This window comes from Gorilla gorilla, chromosome 3, assembly GCF_029281585.2.
Source record: "Gorilla gorilla gorilla isolate KB3781 chromosome 3, NHGRI_mGorGor1-v2.1_pri, whole genome shotgun sequence".
NCBI classification, from domain to species: Eukaryota; Metazoa; Chordata; class Mammalia; order Primates; family Hominidae; genus Gorilla; species Gorilla gorilla.
Genome location: NC_073227.2, coordinates 9,679,080 through 9,697,301, shown reverse-complemented (window position 1 = coordinate 9,697,301; position 18,222 = coordinate 9,679,080). Strand labels below are relative to the sequence as shown.

General features: G+C 47.1%; 1 protein-coding gene across 8 annotated transcripts in view; it reads left to right on the top strand.

Annotated features, from left to right (window-relative positions):
- Positions 1 to 3,084: 3,084 nt before the first annotated feature.
- RNF212 (ring finger protein 212) overlaps positions 3,085 to 18,222 on the top strand; it is a 55,556-nt gene continuing 40,418 nt past the window's right edge. For 3 of the 8 annotated variants that reach the window (XM_063705158.1, XM_019026075.4, XM_019026082.3), the window contains exons 1-2: positions 3,085 to 3,718; positions 8,653 to 8,714. In XM_063705158.1, coding sequence (XP_063561228.1) covers positions 3,610 to 3,718; positions 8,653 to 8,714 — 171 coding nt within the window. In that variant the 5' untranslated portion in view covers positions 3,085 to 3,609. Of the gene's footprint in view, positions 3,719 to 5,236; positions 5,350 to 5,767; positions 5,847 to 8,652; positions 8,715 to 15,495; positions 17,317 to 18,222 lie in introns of those variants that run through there. The other 5 variants (XM_055384304.2, XM_055384305.2, XM_055384302.2 and 2 more) reach the window with 4 other exon arrangements.

Sequence of the window (18,222 nt, the reverse complement as noted above, 5' to 3'; positions counted from 1 at the left end):
CTCAAACTGACTAGAAACTTATTAAAGTCCTATGCCCAGATCTCAGCGCAGCAACCAAAGAGGGAGCTGGAGAGCTTGGAAGGGGTTCAAAGGAGAGCCATGAAGTTGATTAAAGGGTTTGAAAAATAAGAGCTGTGAGGGAAGGTTAAAAGAGCTGTGATTATTGAGGCTTGAAAACAAGTGAAGGCTGAAGGGTGAATTAATAATGGAATTCTAATAAATAAAACTCTTACACGGTAGATGGTGACTGGCTATTTTCTAAATGTGTTCGGAACTGATGAAAACAATTTGTACTTTAGCTTAAGAAATTTAGTTATATGTAAAGAAAATTTCCCTCAGAACATTAATCAAATTTTCTCCACACCAAAGTCATTTACCTAATAGTTAATTTCATGTTCAGGAAGGTATAAATATACTATAAGGTCAGTAATTTACCATTTAATGCATTATTATTACAAGAAAGACTACCAAGTAGAATAAGAAAGAGTGGCAGTGAGGGAAAAAAGGGAGCTGAAGAGTGAAGCAGTGCCCTGCTTATGAAAAGGGGGAAGGGAGAAAAAGGAAGGACGAGGATACAAGAGTGAGAAAGTAAGGAAAAAGAGTGGAGCTGTTTTTAAAAACATGCCGTTTTTTCCTTTTTACTGTTTGTACAGCGGATCCACTTAGATATTCGAGTTGGAGAACACGACCTTGATGCGGCCATTGCTCAAGCAAAGGACAAAGTTAATGAACTTACCTTCAAGCTTGAACATCTAATTGAACAAATTGAGCAAATAGTCAAAGAACAAAACTATCAAAGGGTCAGTCTGCCTATTCAGCTTATTTTATCTCTTGCTACCAGCAACGCATTTCTCAACACAAAGCCCCTGGACCAAGGAAAGAATGAACTGCCTGTTCCTCACTTTCTCTCTGAGGTAGAACGGTGTGGATTCACAGGGACTAGAGAGAGCAATTTTTCTTCACTCTGTCGGCTGGACTATGAACTCCTCTAGGAAAGAGAATTTCAGTTCATTCATCTTTTTATGCCCTGTGCCTAACGAAGTCCCCAGTAGCACAGGGTGTGAGCTTGCAGAATGAATAAATGCTTCCAAATGCATCCCATGTATTTGTAGAGGCTCATGTATGCTCACTTTCCAAATCACAATTTTATTCTTATGACATTAGGTGCTTTTTGAGTCACTACACTAAGTGGATATTGGTCAGATATGGGCTTAAATCTCAACTACCTGTCAGTAATCTGTGTCATCTCTAAGCTTCAGTGTCCTTAACAGGAAGATAAGGACAGGTGTGACAAGCAAATAAGGCATGCAAGTGCTTGGCCTAATGCCTGGTATAAAGGCTGGACTCAAATGATGAAATCTACCACTATTGGGTAATATTCACTTTGCCTGATGGTAGCAAATAAAATATACGAATAGGTCAAATTCCTGATATTTTACACCAAAATACAAAACCATCTTTTATAAGGTTGATTTTTACTCTCTTATACTTGGCTAAGCAATAGATTCTGGTTTAGAAAAGCAGACTGCACAGATACGTTGGTGTAAGATATTAATTGGGTAATATTAAATACCTTGAATGCCCACAACAACCCTCCCCTCAAAATCGTGAGTTAAGTACTTTATGACACTAAACCTATTTCTTTTCCGCATAGGACCGTGAAGAAAACTTTCGAACGACCAGTGAAGATACAAATAGCAATGTTTTATGGTGGGCTTTTGCACAAATACTAATCTTTATCTCAGTCGGAATTTTCCAAATGAAGTACCTGAAAGACTTCTTTATAGCTAAGAAGATTGTTTAAAATATTATCAATAAGGACAAATAATCTGCATAATGTTTGAGTTAATAAATCAAAATACCTGCATATATGTGTATTATTTTTATGATTTCAAAGATACCACAGATTGAGATTAACGTTATATCATTATAACATTGATAGAATGCTTTTATAATGCAGCTTCTGAATTTGATAGATTAGGCACCTCATCCTATTCTTAAACTTATTTTTGAGACTGAGTCTCGCTCTGCTGCACAGGTGCCGTCAGGCTCACCACAGGCTCGATCTCCAGGGCCCAAGCAATCCTCCCACCTCAGCCTCCCGAGTAGCTGGGACCCCAGGGGCCCACCACCACACCCAGCTAATTTTTGTATTTTTTGTAGAGACGGGGTTTTGCCACGTTGCTGGTCTTGCTATTTTAAACTTGGTAGAGATCAGCACTGTCTAACAGAAATAAAAGTGGGCTACATACATAATTCTAATTTGCTGCTGTTGTTGTTGAGACGAAGTCTCACTCTGTTGCCCAGGCTGGAGTGCAGTGGTGTGATTTCGGCTCACTGCAACCTCCGCCTCGTTCAAGCGATTCTCCTGCCTCAGCCTCCGGAGTAGCTGGGATTACAGGCGTGAGCTACCGCACCCAGCCCACACGTAATTCTAAGTTTTCTAGTCTCCACATTGAAAAGGATTTTTTGAAAGGGTAAAATCAACGCTAGTGATATATATTTAACCTAATATATCAAAAATATCATGTTAACATGTAATCAATATAAAATTACTAAGATGTTTTTCATACGAGGCCCTGGAAACAGCTGTATTTTACTCACACCTTTCAGGGCGCAGGGGTCACTTGGCCCGCAGCTACCGGGAGCGCTCACCCTGCGCTCTCCCGGCACAAGCACTTGCCTGAGCCTCTCGATCCGAGCTTTGCAGCGTCCCAGCGGGTGGAAACTCTCAAAACCACGCAGAGGACAATTTTATAAAAAGTCACTTCCCCATGCTGGAAGCTGGAAGCTGGAAGCTGGAAGCAGCAGAGGCCCTTCCCGAGCTACGCCTTCCGTTTCAGAGGGAAGCAGGCTCAGGCCTCCCGTGCTGAGGTCTTTGCGCCAGCGGCCACCTGGACACTAGCCCCAAAGCGTGCAGCGCGGCCTGGCCCCCACCCCCAACTGCCCCCCCACCCCCACCGCCTCATCACACCCCACCCCCACCGCCTCACGCCCCCACACCCACCCCAACTCCCACATCCCCACTCCCTCTCCCACCCCAACTCCCACACCCACTTATCCCTCCCTCCCTCCTATCCCGCTCCCCGGGCCCCCAGGGCCCCCACGACCACTCTCCCCTACTCCTCCCCTGCCTCGCCCAGCGCACTACCCTGGCCCCTGGCCTCCGGCCCAGCTCCCGGCCCTCAAGGTGGGCCTGGCCCGCATCCCCCGCCCTCGGCGCTCCCCCTCCCCCTCCCCCATTGCTGTCGCGCCCGACGCCTCCTCAGCGCAGCCGCCATTCCCCGCGCCCGCCACCCAGGCCCGGCTTCCACAAAACACCTGAGGACCGCAAAGACAGGGGCGGGACGTTGGTGCTTGCGGTGCGTTCCTCCGCCTACTCCAGCCCAAACGACCTGGGAGAGGACTCAGACGCGCCCTCCCGGGTGCTGCGGGACAACCCGCGGACTTGGCGGGAGGGCGCGAGCTCCAGTGCGCGGGCGCAGGGCTGCCGTCGAGTTTGCGCAGGCGCAGAGCTGCCCGCCCTCGGGCCCTGCGCGGGGAGACTGGTCCTAACCTTGCGTGGGCTTCGCGTGGGCCCGGCCTCGCCGCTGCGGTCGCCCGCCTGGCATGGCCAACTGGGTGTTCTGTAATCGCTGCTTCCAGCCGCCCCACAGGACGTCGTGCTTCAGCCTCACCAACTGCGGTCACGTGTACTGCGACGCCTGCCTCGGCAAAGGTCGGCTGGAGAGGGGAGGGGAGCGGCAAGGGGGTCAGGGAACTCCGGGGGATGGGGGGCTTGGGTGGGAGGGCCATGGGGGCACGTGGGGGGCTGCGGAGGAGAGAGGGCACGTGGAGAAGGGGGAGGGGGCAGGGGGAGAGAGATGCCAGGGGAGAGGCCGCGAGGAGCAGGGGAACTCTGAGGGGAGGGGGACCTGGGGTGGAGGGGCCGCGGGGGCGCGTGGGGGGCCGAGGGGGAGAGACGGCGCATGGAGCAGGAGGGGGCATGGGGGGGGTGAGGGGCCGCGGAGGTAGGGGGATTCGGAGGAGGGGCCACCGGGGAGTGGGGGCCGCAGGCGTGATGAGGGGCCCCTGGGGAGAGGGGGACACTGGAGAAGCGGTGGGGAGGGAGCGGGGGAGTGAGGGGCTGCGGGAGGGTGGGGAGAGAGGGGACGCCGGAGGTGGTGGGGGGCTGCAGGGAGGAAGGGGACGCCAGAGGAGGAGGGCAAGGGGGGGACGTGAGGGGTCAAGGCTGGGGGGGGAAGGGGGATACCGAGGAGATGGGGGGAGGGGAGACGCCAGGGGAGGAGGGCGTGGGGGAGGGTCCGCAGGCAGGAAGGGGCCGTGGCGGGGAGGGGCCGCCGGGGGGAGCGGGATGCAGGATGAGGGGGACGCGGGGGTCGGGCCACGAGTCCTGTCAGTCGGGGGCTCTGGCTTGCAGGCTGCGGGTCCCGCCTGGAGGACCTGGCGGAGAAGCGGGCAGGCGGCAACCTTAACGCTAGTGGAGGACTCTGGCCCTGTTCCCTGGGCAGCGCGGGACCCTGGTGTCAAGTGGACAGTCGCATTGTCAGGGAGGCGTTTTTCTTTCTGTGAAAATTTTGTGTTGAACTGATGTTTATGCAAGAACAAAAGCAAAAACACAGTGAGCTTTTACCAAGCGAACTTCCCGGTGAAAGCAGCCAGCTGGGTGCCGGTGGCTCACAGCCCTCCAGCCCCAGGGGACGCCAGCTGTGCTGACCTCCATCCTCGGAGCTGGCCTTAGACCCATGGGGCCTCGGTGAATGCAGCCCTACAACCAGCCCTACAGCAAAGCCGCTTTCTGTGGCTCCCCCTCTTTCTTCCTTTTTCTCCCTTCCTTCTCTTTGCCTCTTTCAAGGCAGAGCTCAGCTTTGTCGCCCAGGCTGGAGTTCGGTGGCGGGATCTCGGTTTACTGCAGCCTCTGCCTTCCAGGCTCAAGTGATTCTCCTGCCTCAGCCTCCAGGGTAGCCGGGGCTACAGGCATGTGCAGCCACGCACCCCTGATTTTTTTAATTTTTCACAGAGATGGGGTCCCTTTGTTGCCCAGGATGGTCTCCAATTCCTGTCCTCTAACAATCACCCGCCTTGGCCTCCTGAAGTGTGGGATTAGCAAAGTTCATCATTGTATTTGTATGTAACTGTAGTTCATCTACTTTCATTGTTGTGTGGTATTCCTTTGTATGGATACACCCCAAGTTACTCATCGTTTCCACTGTCCATGGCCCTTTGGGTTGTTTGCAGATTTGGCTGCAGAAATAGTGCTGCTGTGAATCTTCTTGCTCCTGTCTTCGGTGATCTTAGGTACACATTTCTGTTGGGTGTGTAACCTAGGAGTGGAGTTGTTGATTTCAGGTGTGTATTTAAAAACAAAAGTGTCTCGGGCAGCCGGGTGAAAAGTAGATTGGAGGGAGATAGAAACTGTGGGAGAGACTGCAGCTGAGCACATGAGAGGTGATGGGGAGAAGCGATAGGTTCAGGAGAAGTTAGGTAGATTCAGCAGACTTGAGTCGGAGACAAGGGGTAGAGAACTGGACAGGGTTTCACTGCTAGACAAAACACTGGAGAGGAGCCCAGCGGGAGGGAACCCAGCAGGGTGGGGCACAGCAGGGTGGGGTGCAGGGCCCCTGAGCTCATGTTTGGACACGGCCTGTATCCTGTGAGAGCCATCCAGGGGAAGACGAGGCAGTTGCACATGTGGGTCCGGAACTCAAGACAGCCAGGAACACATTTGGGGAGTGATTAATATGGGATAATAATCCTATAATCCTAGATATTGGAGTGTGGAGAGCCCCAAAGGTGAAGGAAACTAGAAGAGACTACCTTGTTGGAAAGAGCATTTGTTGAAGGAGGTAAGGAAGATGTCAGGTAAAAAAAAGGTGTTGATGAACTGGACATCCCAGTGAAGTCAAGGAATTGGTGTTTGAAAGTGTCTGTTGGACCAGTGAGGAGGGCACTGGTGACCCAAGATTATGTTCCCCGAAGATAACATTGTTAGGAATGATGGAGACGCGTGTGCCTTCGTGGTGCTGGGAAGTGTGAAGACAGGGCTCAGAGTGTCATAGCTTTTGAGGTCAGCATACTCTGCGTTGGCAGGTGACTGGTTAAGGGCCTGGGGCAGGTATAGATTCACAGGTTTGCCTAGCTCTTAAAGCCTGAGGTCAACACAGATTCCAGTAGTCTGAGTGCATTCCTCCAAAAAGCCACAGATGCTGCATGTTGGGACCACACCAAATCCAAAGACACACAAAAAAATGGTGAAAAGGGGTGGAGGCTCTGGGCAGAGCCCTGACTGTAGCTCTGTAGCTGTCCAGTGGTGTGTCACTCAGAGGGAAGCCCTTGTTTAGCTCTGGTGTGTATCCTTCCAAGCATTTCCTATAGATGCAGATTTTTAAAACAAAAGCAATACAGTGTGTCTACCATTCAGTAATCTGCTTTTATTACTTACTCAAACTTAGACCTCCTTCCGTGTTAAAGTAAGTCTGTATCATCATTCTTAAGGTTGCATGATACATCTTTTGGCTATCATACCATAACATAGTTTCTGCTGTTTTGCTATGAGACACCACTTGTTCTCTTACTTGATTTTTTTCCTTGGAATATATTCTTCGGGGTGGAGTGGCTAGGCTGCGGGTGTGCACATGAAAAACTGACCCAAATGTGACCCAAACAGGCACAAAGGAAGTGCCTGTTTCTGTTCCCTGTAGTGACACACGAGCACCTGTTGTTTTCTCCTCTTTGGTGTCTCTTACTAGTGACCTTGACCTTCATTTTGTGTGTTTATTGGCTGTTTGCATTTTTTCCTATGCCTATTCAGGTCTCCTCGTAGCCTTTTATTGAGGTGTTTCTTTTTAATTGACTAGTGAGCACTATTTATAGATGAGGCATCAATCCCTTTGTCTTTTGGCCGCACGTGATTTCCTCTCTGTCATGTCTGTTAATCCTCCTCCCTTGTAAGAACTTTTCGATTTTTACGAGTCGGCTCTGTTAATCTTTTACTGCATGACTCCTAGCTGTGATGGTGCATAAGAGGAATTTTCTTGCTGCAGAATTTGCACTTAAAGAGCTAGAAGGGAGGGACCTACTGTCAAGGGTAGATGTTTTTAGCATGAGGGCAACTTGAAGAAGAGAGGAAAGGAGACAATTCTGGAGGCTGTTAGAAGGGGACCCCTCACCCCACAGTAGGACACCATTCTGTGTGCTGGGAGCTGCGGACACTGAGGCGATTATGGATACACAAGTGAAAGCTTGGGCTTGGGCTGGAAGAGATGCTGCCTCCAAGGCAGAAAGGAAGGAGGTAGCGTGAAGTGGGTTGTTCTGTGGTGGGTCAGTCTAGAGGAGAGGGCAGAGAAATTGAGGTAGGTCATGAGCCAGGGCTTCTTCTGAGTAGATGATATGAGGGCCCTGGTTTGAACAGCCCCATGGGGAATGGGGCAGAAAATACCCAGGAAAAGCAGGATTGCCCAGCAGTGTTGCTGACTCAGCAGCGTTGGAATCCTCAAGTCTGTGAATCCACCTCTCACTTAAGGGATGTTTTTTTCCTAGTTCTTAGCTGCACTGGCCCAGAGGAGGGGACAAAGCCACCGGGCTTGTTCAGGTTTGGGCCTGATGTCCTCCCTGGAATGACAGGAGTGTGAAGGCTCATAGTGCCTGGTCAGCCCTGGGCTCCAAGTTGACTAGTGAGAAAATCAAGCTTGAGGTTCATTTTGAATAGTGAAAAATTTTAGATTAAGATATCACTATAAAGCCTAATCATAGGCTGGGCATGGTGGCTCATGCCTATAATCCCAGCACTTTGAGAGACCGATGTGGGCGGATCACCTGAGGTCAGGGGTTCAAGACCAGGCTGGCCAACATGGCAAAACACTGTCTCTACTAAAAATACAAAAATTAGCCTGGTGTGGTGGCAGGCACCTGTACGCCCAGTCACTTGGGAGGCTGAGGCATGAGAATCACTTGAACCCAGGAGGTGGAGGTTGCAGTGAGCCAAGATCACGTCATTACACTCCCGCCTGGGTGACAGAGTGAAACTCTGTCTCAAAAAAAAAAAAAGGCTAATTATGGCCAGGCACAGTGACTCACGCCTACAATCCCAGCACTTTGGGAGGCTGAGGTGGGAGGATTGTTTGAGCCCAGGAGTTCGAGCCCAGTGTGGGCAACATAGTGAGACCCTGTCTCTACAAAAAAATTTAAAAATTATCTGGCTGTGGCGGCACACGTCTGTGGTCCTAGCTACTCAGGGAGGCTGAGAGGGAAAGACTGTTGAGCCCGGGGGGGTCAAGGCTGCAGTGAGCTGTGATCATGCCACTTGCAGATCAGCCTGGGCAACAGAGCAAGACCTTGTCTCAAAAAAAATTTTTAATTTTAATTTTAAAAAAGCCTAATTGTAATAAATACCTGGGATAGACTTAGCCTTAAGTGTTGTTGATCTTTATGGTCACTGTTTTTGTGCATATTTGCAAAAGAGGGGAAAAGGATGTTAGTTCTATAAATCCTTCCAACTGTACCAGTACCCACAGCCTCATCCTGTCAGAACATGAAAACCTGTAAGCGATACAATCCTGCCTATTTCTTGGAGAAACATTGTAAAGTCTGCATGTATACATATTTAAAAGTAGTAGTCAGTCTAATATAATAAAGCCTATTTTTATTTTATAGGTAAAAAGAATGAATGCTTGATTTGTAAAGCTCCTTGTCGTACAGTTTTACTTTCAAAGCATGTAAGTTGAAATCTGTAGTATCTGCATCTTAATCTCAGTCATATTTCCTTTTAAATTTGATATTTAATTTTTAGTCTTTTGTGGTGTCTAAAATTTTCAGTCACTTTGCTCCGTTAACAAAGATATCTGAGTAATCAAAATGCAGTTAGGATTTAGTTTTTAAAACTTAATTTTTAAAACTTTCTTAGCTATAGATTGACCTTATTCCTAGGTTATTGAATCGTGCTGTGTTCCTGGAAATGAAAGTGGGTGAAATAGATTTCTGCAGCACAATACAAGCACCTTAAGAGGGTGATAGAGTTTGGATTTGTATAGGGGTCATATATAATTAAGAGTGTTGTTCATAAAGTAAGTTTAAAATCAATTACTGCTGAAGGCTTAAAACAATGCCTTTTCTCTCTATAAAATATTCAGTTTAACTTGTTATTGGTATAAACAAATGATTGGTCTTTTCTCTGCCTGATCTCCAAAATGTGCATTTGGTCTGATGATTTAAATATAATAGTTGTTTTTTTCTGATTAGAAACATAATACAAAGTTACACAACATTCGTATAGTACAGAAAATTATAATGGCAAATGTGTAAGTCCCGCCGGGTGTGATGGCTCACGCCTGTAATCCCAGCACTTTGGGAGGCCAAGACAGGCGGATCACGAGATCAGGAGATCAAGACCATCCTGGCCAACTCGGTGAAACCCCATCTCTACTAAAAATACAAAAAAATTAGCTGGGCGTGGTGGTGGGCGCCTGTAGTCCCAGCTACTTGGGAGGCTGAGGCAGGGAATGCGTGAACCCGGGAGGCGGAGCTTGCAGTGAGATGGCGCCACTGCACTCCAGCCTGGGTGACTGAGCGAGACTCTGTCTCAAAAAAAACAAACAAACAAACAAAAAAATGTGTTAAGTCCCCAGATCCTGTTTCCCAGAGATGACAGTGACCAGGAGTTTGGTACCTGTTCTATGTGTGTTATTGTGATTTACCTTTTCATAAAAATGGTGTCTTCTCGGCCAGGCGCGGTGGCTCATACCTGTAATCCCAGCACTTTGGGAGGCCGAGGCAGGCGGATCATGAGGTCAGGAGATCGAGACCATCCTGGCTAACATGGTAAAACCCTGTCTCTACAAAAAATACAAAAAATTAGCCGGGCATGGTGGCACACGCCTGTAGTCCCAGCTACTCGGGAGGCTGAGGCAGGAAAACCACTTGAACCCAGGAGACAGAGGCTGTGGTGAGCCGAGATCACACCGCTGCACTCCAGCCTGGGCGACAGAGCAAGACTCAGTCTCAAAAAAAAAAAAAAAAAAGGTATCTTCTCAGTTGACATTATATTTTGGGCACACTCACTCTTAAAAGGACTGCATTATATTTTAGTATTTTCCTATCAGTGAGCCTTTGGATCTTTTCGGTTTTTCGCTGTTTCAAACAACCTTCCAGTGAACATTTTTAACCAATATCTCTCCACACTTATAAGAATATTTCTGTGGCATAAATTCCTGAGGTGATGAAAAAGCAAGGGCAAAAGATATAAATGTTTGCACTTTTAACAGAAAATACTTTCTTTTCCTCCACACGTGTGGCAGCTTAGAGGCTCAGTGCCTGCCTGCTTCTGCTCCTCGCGTGGTACCCCCGCACTAAGCCCTGTCACACGGTCGGGCTGGAGGCTGGTGAGCCCTTAACCTTTCTCTAGCTTGGGTGGAATGTTCAGGTCATTTGCTTACTTTCTTGTTTCCTAGTAAGTATATTTAAGACCATCCGTGTCTTTCTGTGCACTGCTATTCTGTATCATTTTGAGTACCGCTTTTCTCTCATTTCTAAATAATCTCTAATGTGTCTTTTTATTTTTTTAACTCAGGAATTATTTGAAAGGATATGCTTTAGTTTCTAAGTGGTTCGCTTTTAGCTCCCTGTCATTTTCATCGTTAATTTTTAGTCCTATGGCATTCTGATGAGAGAATATGGCTATGTGGGTTTTTTAATTATCAGGATTTTCACTGTGGTTTAATACACAGTAATCGTTCATATTTGATGGGTGTTTAAAAAGGCGTGTGTTCTTTTCTCTGTGTCTGAGTGAGTATGTGTGTGTGTGTGTGTGTAAGTAAAATTGTTTAACATGTGGAAGTTGTTCCTGCTTCTCTTTCTCTAAACCATCACAGACCGTGTGGGCTCTTTCTTCCGCAGTCTCTTCCGAATGCTGGTCTTCCCTTCCCTGTTGCTTCACCCTCCCATAGGAGCTTCTGCTTCCTCCCCCTCTCTCTCTGGCTTCCTAGAGCCTCTTCACCCTGCAGCCAGAGGGATCTGCTTAAATGCATCCCAACTTTCCAGGAGTAAGCGCCAAAGTCCCCCATGCATGTAGGCCCTGTGGCCTGGCCTCTGGCAGCCTCGTGGTCCCCAGGCAGCCACCTTGGCCTGCAGCCCCTCCAGGAGCCAGGGTCTTCGTCCGCCTCAGTGCCTGGCTTTCCTGTCCCCTCTGACTGGAACGTCCTCGCAGATGGCCACAGGCTCCATCCCCCACAGCCTTAAGTCTCTACGGAATGTGAGGAGACATCACCAACAGCTCCGGCTCATGCTGGCTTCTTTGACCCTGACCTGCGGTCGAAAGGACGCTTTATATTATGGCAGTGTGTGCACTTGCACGTGGGTGCATCCATGTGTGAGCACTTCGGTGAAATCAGTTTCACAGAGCAGTTCTTATCCTCGCTTAGTGCAGTACCCTCTGATGGTTTCCAGTCTCGTGTTGTTTTTTCTTTAAAACCAAACACATTGTGAGTGGACTTCCCCAGACCTGATTGTGACAGACACCACCATGTAAAAGTGACCCTCTGACGCTGTGTTCCTTGACCTGGATTATTCTGCTTTGCAGTGTGTGTCACCACCTGAGATATCTTTATATATTGATTTGTTTGTCATTATAATGCTCCATTACGATTGAACGCACAAAACAGGGCACCACCGTATTGGTTGGGTGGTGGATGGCCAGGGAGCAGGGTAGACTGAAGCTGGTGCCTGGGGATGTGGTGGGTGGCTGGGCCGCCAGGAAGGGAGACTCCGGTGAGCACGGAGCAGAGCAGCAGCTGTGCTCCCCCTGCATCTGCCTCCTTGAGGAGGGAGAGTGTAAGCTAGACCAGGCCGGTTTTTACACACACACCTGGAAAGGAGTAGCTACAGTAAGGAGGTGAAGGACGTGGATGCCCCACAGTCATGGACACGCCAGTTGCTTTTGAATTTCAAGTGGTAAGAGATAAGTCTTAAGGGTGAAGGCCCTGAAAGCTGAGGCAGCACTTCTGCCTCGCTTCACTTGATGGGAACCCCAGCAGGCAGAACCAGGGCCTGGAGACAGCAGACAAGAGAGCTCCTCCAGAAGGCAGAGCTGCAGTCCAGCCCATGCTCTCCCTGGGGGAGGAGCCCCCAGCACCCATCCTCAAATGCCTCATGACGTGCACCTGTGTTCTTCCTTCTCCCTTGGTGTGGTGGGGAATGTTTCTTAGCTGTCCTGCCTCCTGTCCCCATTAGATGTCAGGTCATGGCGAGGATGCAGACACGTTCATTGTCTTTCTAGCTCATAGATTGCAGGCCAAATCCGGACCCGAGGGAAGGGGCCAGATGCTGCCCCCACATCTGAGCTGGGCCAGTGACAGTGGTGGTGGGGGCGCTCCACTCTGGGGGAGTGACTTTCTGTCTAAGGGAGGAGTGACCTGGATACCAGTGACCAGAATGGCAGACCAGGCCAGGCTGGGCAGTCATCGCCACGCCTGCTCCCTTTCTTCCTGAGCACCTGGCTGTACTCATTCTCCCCACCTACCTTCCCATGCTGAAATGCAAGCAGGAGCAATGAAGACCACTTCCAGGCCTGGCCCATAAAAACAGCCTCCTGGACAGCCCTCCACTGCCCTTCTGTCACCACAGAAGCCCCGGAGAACAGGGCAAAGCTGCTGGGGGCGGGGTGATCTGAGCCCAGGACCTGTGTGGAAGGCCACCCACTGAGCCTGGTCTTGAACTATTGTATGGGCAAGAAACAAGTGTCCCCACAATAAGCCATTGAGATTTGGGGGTTATCTGATACACCAGTTGGCCTACATTCATCTTCGCATGTCCGCATAAATTTTGGAGGCCTATCGTCAATTTCCACAGACACAGAATCCTGTTGGGATTTTTATTGTGGACTTACTGTTCTTTAGGGAGGCTTTGTGCAACAGTGTTAGTATTTTTCTTAGGTATTTAATGATTTGGACTGCTACTATTGTAGTTTTAAACAATTTTTCTCAAGTGCTTATTGCTAGTATATAAAAATGCAATTGATTTTCTTAACTGTCACTAGTGACCTTGCAGAATTTACTCGATAAGCCTGTTGGTTTATGTGTAGATTCTGCTAGAACATTTACATACGCCAACATGTTATCTTTGAATGAGGACGCTTTAGATCTCTCTTTCTATTCCTTATGCGCTTCCTTTTTTTTACAGCATTGGCTGGGACCTCCAGTACAGTGCTGAGGAGAAATGGTGGCATTAGCTGGCACCCTCGTCATTTTCCTAATTTCAGGGTCAAGCTTCCAGTATTTCATCAAGTATTATATGTGCATCAAGTTTTTGCTAAGGTTTCTTTTTTAATCATCATGAATGGTATTGAATTTTGTTAATTTTTCTATGATTATTGACTATAAATATTTTATTAGCTTATTCTATAGCTGTTGAGATTATCATTTAATTATTCTCATTTATTTTGTTAATGTGGTGAGTTGCATTTATTTTTAGAATTTGAAACCCACATTAGATTCTAGGAACAAATTCAACTTTGTAGTGATATAAGGTAGCTTGTATATGTAAGTAAATTCAGTTTGCTACTATTTCGCATGGGGTTTTTCGCACCTATGTTCATATGAGAGCTGGACCTGTAAATTTTTTTTCTTGTAATGCCCTTTTCACATTTTGGTAAATCAGGTCTATTCTGGTTTCATAAAACAAGTTGTAAGTTATTTTTATTTTTCTCTTCTCTGGAAAATTTTTTGTAAGATGGGGGTTATTTCTTTAAATGTTTGGTAGAATTCAGGAGTGACACTACTTAGGCCCAGTAAGTTTTTTGTGCAAAGATTTTAAACTAGGGATTTAATATCTTTATGAGACATCGAACTGTTTAAAGTTCCTAATTCTCCTTGAGTCAATTTAAGTAAATTGTGTTTTTCTAGGAATTAGTGCATTTCATCAGAATTTTCAGATTTCTTGTCATCAGTATGCTTGTTATCCACTCATATTTTTCATGTCTGTAAGTTCCGTAATGATGCCCCTTGTTTAACAGTGGGTATTATGAATTCTCTTTTCTCTTGACCAGTGTGCCAAATGTTAGTGATTTTTTTGTGTGTGTTTTTTTAGTAGAGACGGGGGTTTCACCCTGTTAGCCAGGATGGTCTCGATCTCCTGACCTCGTGATCCACCCACCTCGGCCTCCCAAAGTGCTGGGATTACAGGCGTGAGCCACCTTGCCCAGCCTTTTTTTTGAGAGGGAGTCTCGCTCTGTCTCCCAGGCTGGAGTGCAGTGGCGCAGTCTTGGCTCACTGCAAGCTCCACCTCCCGGGTTCACGCCATTCCCCTGCCTCAGCCTCCCGAGTAGCTGGGACTGCAGGGGCCCACCACCACGCCCGGCTAATTTTTTGTATTTTTAGTAGAGACGGGGTTTCACCATGTTAGCCAGGATGGTCTCGATCTCCTGACCTCATGATCCGCCAGCCTCGGCCTCCCAAAGTGTTTTTTTTTGTTTTTTTTTTTTTTTTGTATTTTTGGTAGAGACAGGGTTTCACCCTGTTAGCCAGGATGAATGTTAGTGATTTTTATTAGTACTGTGGACTGTTGAACAACACAAGTTTTAACTATGTGTGTCCGTGTATACATAGATATTTTTCCAGTCAGATGCAGATCAAAAATACAGTATTCATGGGATACAAAACCTGCTCAGATGGAGGGCTGACGTTTCCTGTATGCAGGTTCTACAAGGCCAACTGTGGAACTTTAGTATGCCTGGATTTCAGCACTCTTGGGGTCCTGGAACCAATTTCCCCTCATATACTGAAGGACGACTGTATTTTCAAAAACTAATTTTTAGCTCTGTTGATCGTGTCCATTTTATATTTGTTTCCTATTTTGTTAATTCTCTTTGTCATTTCCTTTTTGTCTGGATTTAGTTTGTTCTTTAAGATGGGTGCTTAGGATTAATTTTCAACCTTTCCTCTGTAATATTACACTATAGGGTCATAACTTCCCTTCTGTGTTCATTTTTGCCTGCAGTATATATATTTGATGTTACTATATTTTTATCTTTGAATTTTGATATTTTTACTCAGTTTTTCCTGTGAGCCATGTGTTACCCAGAAGTATGTTCATTTTTAAATATTTGCAAGTTTTTAGTTACAGTTTCTGTGAGCTAACACATGGCCAAGTACACACATTATGAGCGTATACCTCAGTCAGTTTTTCAGAATCATAATGTGTAACCAACATTTAGGTCAAGGAAAGTAGTTTACCCCCTGCTGCAAGCTTTCTTAGGTGTATGTACAGATATTTTTACGCTGAGAAGGAAGAGCCCTTCACAAGGTGAAATATAATGGGGCCATATGTGTATTTTTGTTTCCCTGTGGCAGGAGCTGGAGAAGGGATGACACTCAGTAGAGGTTTCTCAGGTGAAAGGAGCAATAGATGATGATGTAGCAGATGATGTCACGAGTGGTGTGGAATTTCATTAATTTTTCTATAACTATTGACCATAACTATTTCATTAGCTTTTTTCTTCCCCAATAGAACTTATTCATTCTGGAGAATTAGTAGGAACTGGAGATACAAGTGGCAGAGTCATAATCCTTCAACAGGAGCAGATGAACAAAATCTCATCTTAAGCAGAAGAGAATACCACGTTTACAGGACCTTTCAGAACCATGAGCCAGAGTTTGACCACTTGAAAAGTTTAGAAAGGGAAGAAAAGTTCAACAAAGCTTGGTGGTTTCCCCGAGAAAAATTCTGCTCAGTATTGTCTACCAATAATAAAACAATACAGTTATGGAAAATCAGTGAAAGGGACAAAAGACCAGAAGGATATAACTTGAAGAGGAAGATGGGGTGTGTGGAGATGCCACCACGGCTACTGCACTGTGAGTGCCAGTCGTTAGGCCCGTGGGTCTATGGGTCGCGGTCACTCCACAAAGAGCATCTGCCAATGCTCATACTGGTCACACCAACTCAATTCCTGTTAATAGAGATTTTGAAACATATTTATCTGCAGGTGATTTGCAGATTAAAATCAAGTCTTTGACATCTGGAAATTATAGACAGGAGTTTTAATATTGTGGATATCAAGCCTGGCAATATGGAAGAGCTAACAGGTGATTTCAGCCGCAGAATTCCATCTGAACAGCTGTAACACATCTGTATCTAGCAGCAGTAAAGGAACTATTTGCTCATGTGACATGAGAGCGTCTGCCCTCTGTGATAGGCATCTACACTGAAGAACCTGATGATTCCAGTAACGGGTCATTTTTGTCTGAAATCATCTAATTTCTGACGTAAAATTCAGCCATAGTGGTCAAATATGAAGATAGAGACCATTTGTTAGTCAAAAGTTGGAACTTCAATATGGAAAGCGTGGCCGGGTGCTGTGGCTCACGCCTGTAATCCCAGCACTTTGCAAAGCCGAGGCGGGCAGATCATCTGAGGTCAGGCGTTTGAGACCAGCCTGGCTAACAAGCAGAAACCCCATCTCTACTGAAAATAACAAAAATTAGCCAGGCTCAGTAGCACACGCCTGTAATCCCAGCTACTTGGGAGCCTGAGGCTAGAGAATCATTTGAACCTGGGGAGTGGAGGTTGCAGTGAGCGGAGATTGTGCCACTGCAATCCAGCCTGGGCCACAGGGTGAGACTCCATCTCAAAAAAAAAAAAAAAAATTATGGAAAATGCCTGTGGAAATGTAACAGGTGCACCAGTAGCTCGGAAGTAAGCTGTGCACTGTGTGAAAAGGACCATGTGTCTGACAAATTCAGTGTTGTTGGAATGGATCTGACGGTGTTGTGACTGGGTCTTAACAATAATTTCAGAATGTTTGACAGGAACACAAAACAAGGCCTAACGCTAGAAGTATCACGGGAAAGCAGTAAGCCTGGTACGATTCTGAAACCGTGCAAAGTCCATGCAGGCAGCAAGCAAAAGAAGATGAAATCAGTGTTGACAGCCGAGACTCTAGCAAGGAAGTCCTGTGTAAGCCTGGCGCCCCAAGGACAGTATCGTGCTGTAGCCAGTACAATCTGTGTGTTTCAAGACAGTAAATTAGGGCTGGCATTCCTAGTCAGAGAACCCCCTTCCTGCCTAGTGGCAGTGGCTGAATCAGCCTTCATGATGATAAGAGCCCTCTTTTGCAGCGCCCCTTTCCTGTGTCTGACAGCGAGTCACCAACAGCACGCCTTTACAGCTGCGTGAGGAGAGCTCCGTGGATCCCGCACAGTGGTACCCGTGTCCGCTGCGCCGTCGGACCTTGTGGACTCGATTGCTCTGCACCAGGGTTGATTTCCTCCATTCGTTACGCCCTCTGCCATGATGACGTCAGACGCAGCAAAGGCCTTCAGTCACGCTGTGAGATTTAACTCTGTATCCTCGTTACTGTACCATTGTGGCGTACACACCCCCCTTTTAAAAATTAAATACAAAAAGAAAACATTCGTTTGTAATTTTCCTGGGGATTGATTGTGCGAGCAATCTTGACTTTTAAAAGTCTAACAAAAATTCAATTTTCTTGATGATGCGAGGGCCTCAGCTCTCACCGATCCCCCTTCTCCTGGCTTTCCCCGCCCCGCTCCTGCAGCCACACTGACTCTCACTGCATGAGGCCCCACCATACAGTGCTGCCATGGACAGCTAATACTCACTTAGATTTTCCCCCGTTTCCCCCTCTTCCCTGCTCCTCGCTGCCTCCCGAATCTCTGTGCTTCTATCAGGATATTTTTCTTACCTACAGGGAATTCCTTTATTATTTATTTTAGTGCTGGGCTGTTAGTGTTTTCAGTTTTTGTTTTTTAAAAAATGTCTTTTTCTTGAAGCACATTTTCACAGACTTCAGAATTCTTTGTTGAAAGTGAATGCATCTTAGCACTTTGAAAATTCCGGCACCTGGCTTATCGCTGGCCCTCTGCGATGTGAGTGCCGGGGTGGAGGAATGGCTGCCTGTGTTCTCCCGCTCAGGCCTCACTGAGGTCTGTGCATCTGTGCTGTGATGCCATTTGTTAGTTTTGTAGACTTCTTGGCTGTTCTGTCTCTAGGCTCATCTTCTGGACATCCTGGGGTGTCTGTCGTGTGTAGAATGACTCAGTCCCCCTCACCCAGAAGGCCATGGAACCAGATCGATCTGTGACAGCTTCTTCAGTTGCTCCCATTTCTGGTCCATGGAGCTCTTGGTCTTGTCTCTGAGGCATCTGTGTATTTATAATATACCTTAGATAACAGTGACAGTTCCCGCTCTCTGCGCACTCACATGGGCCACGC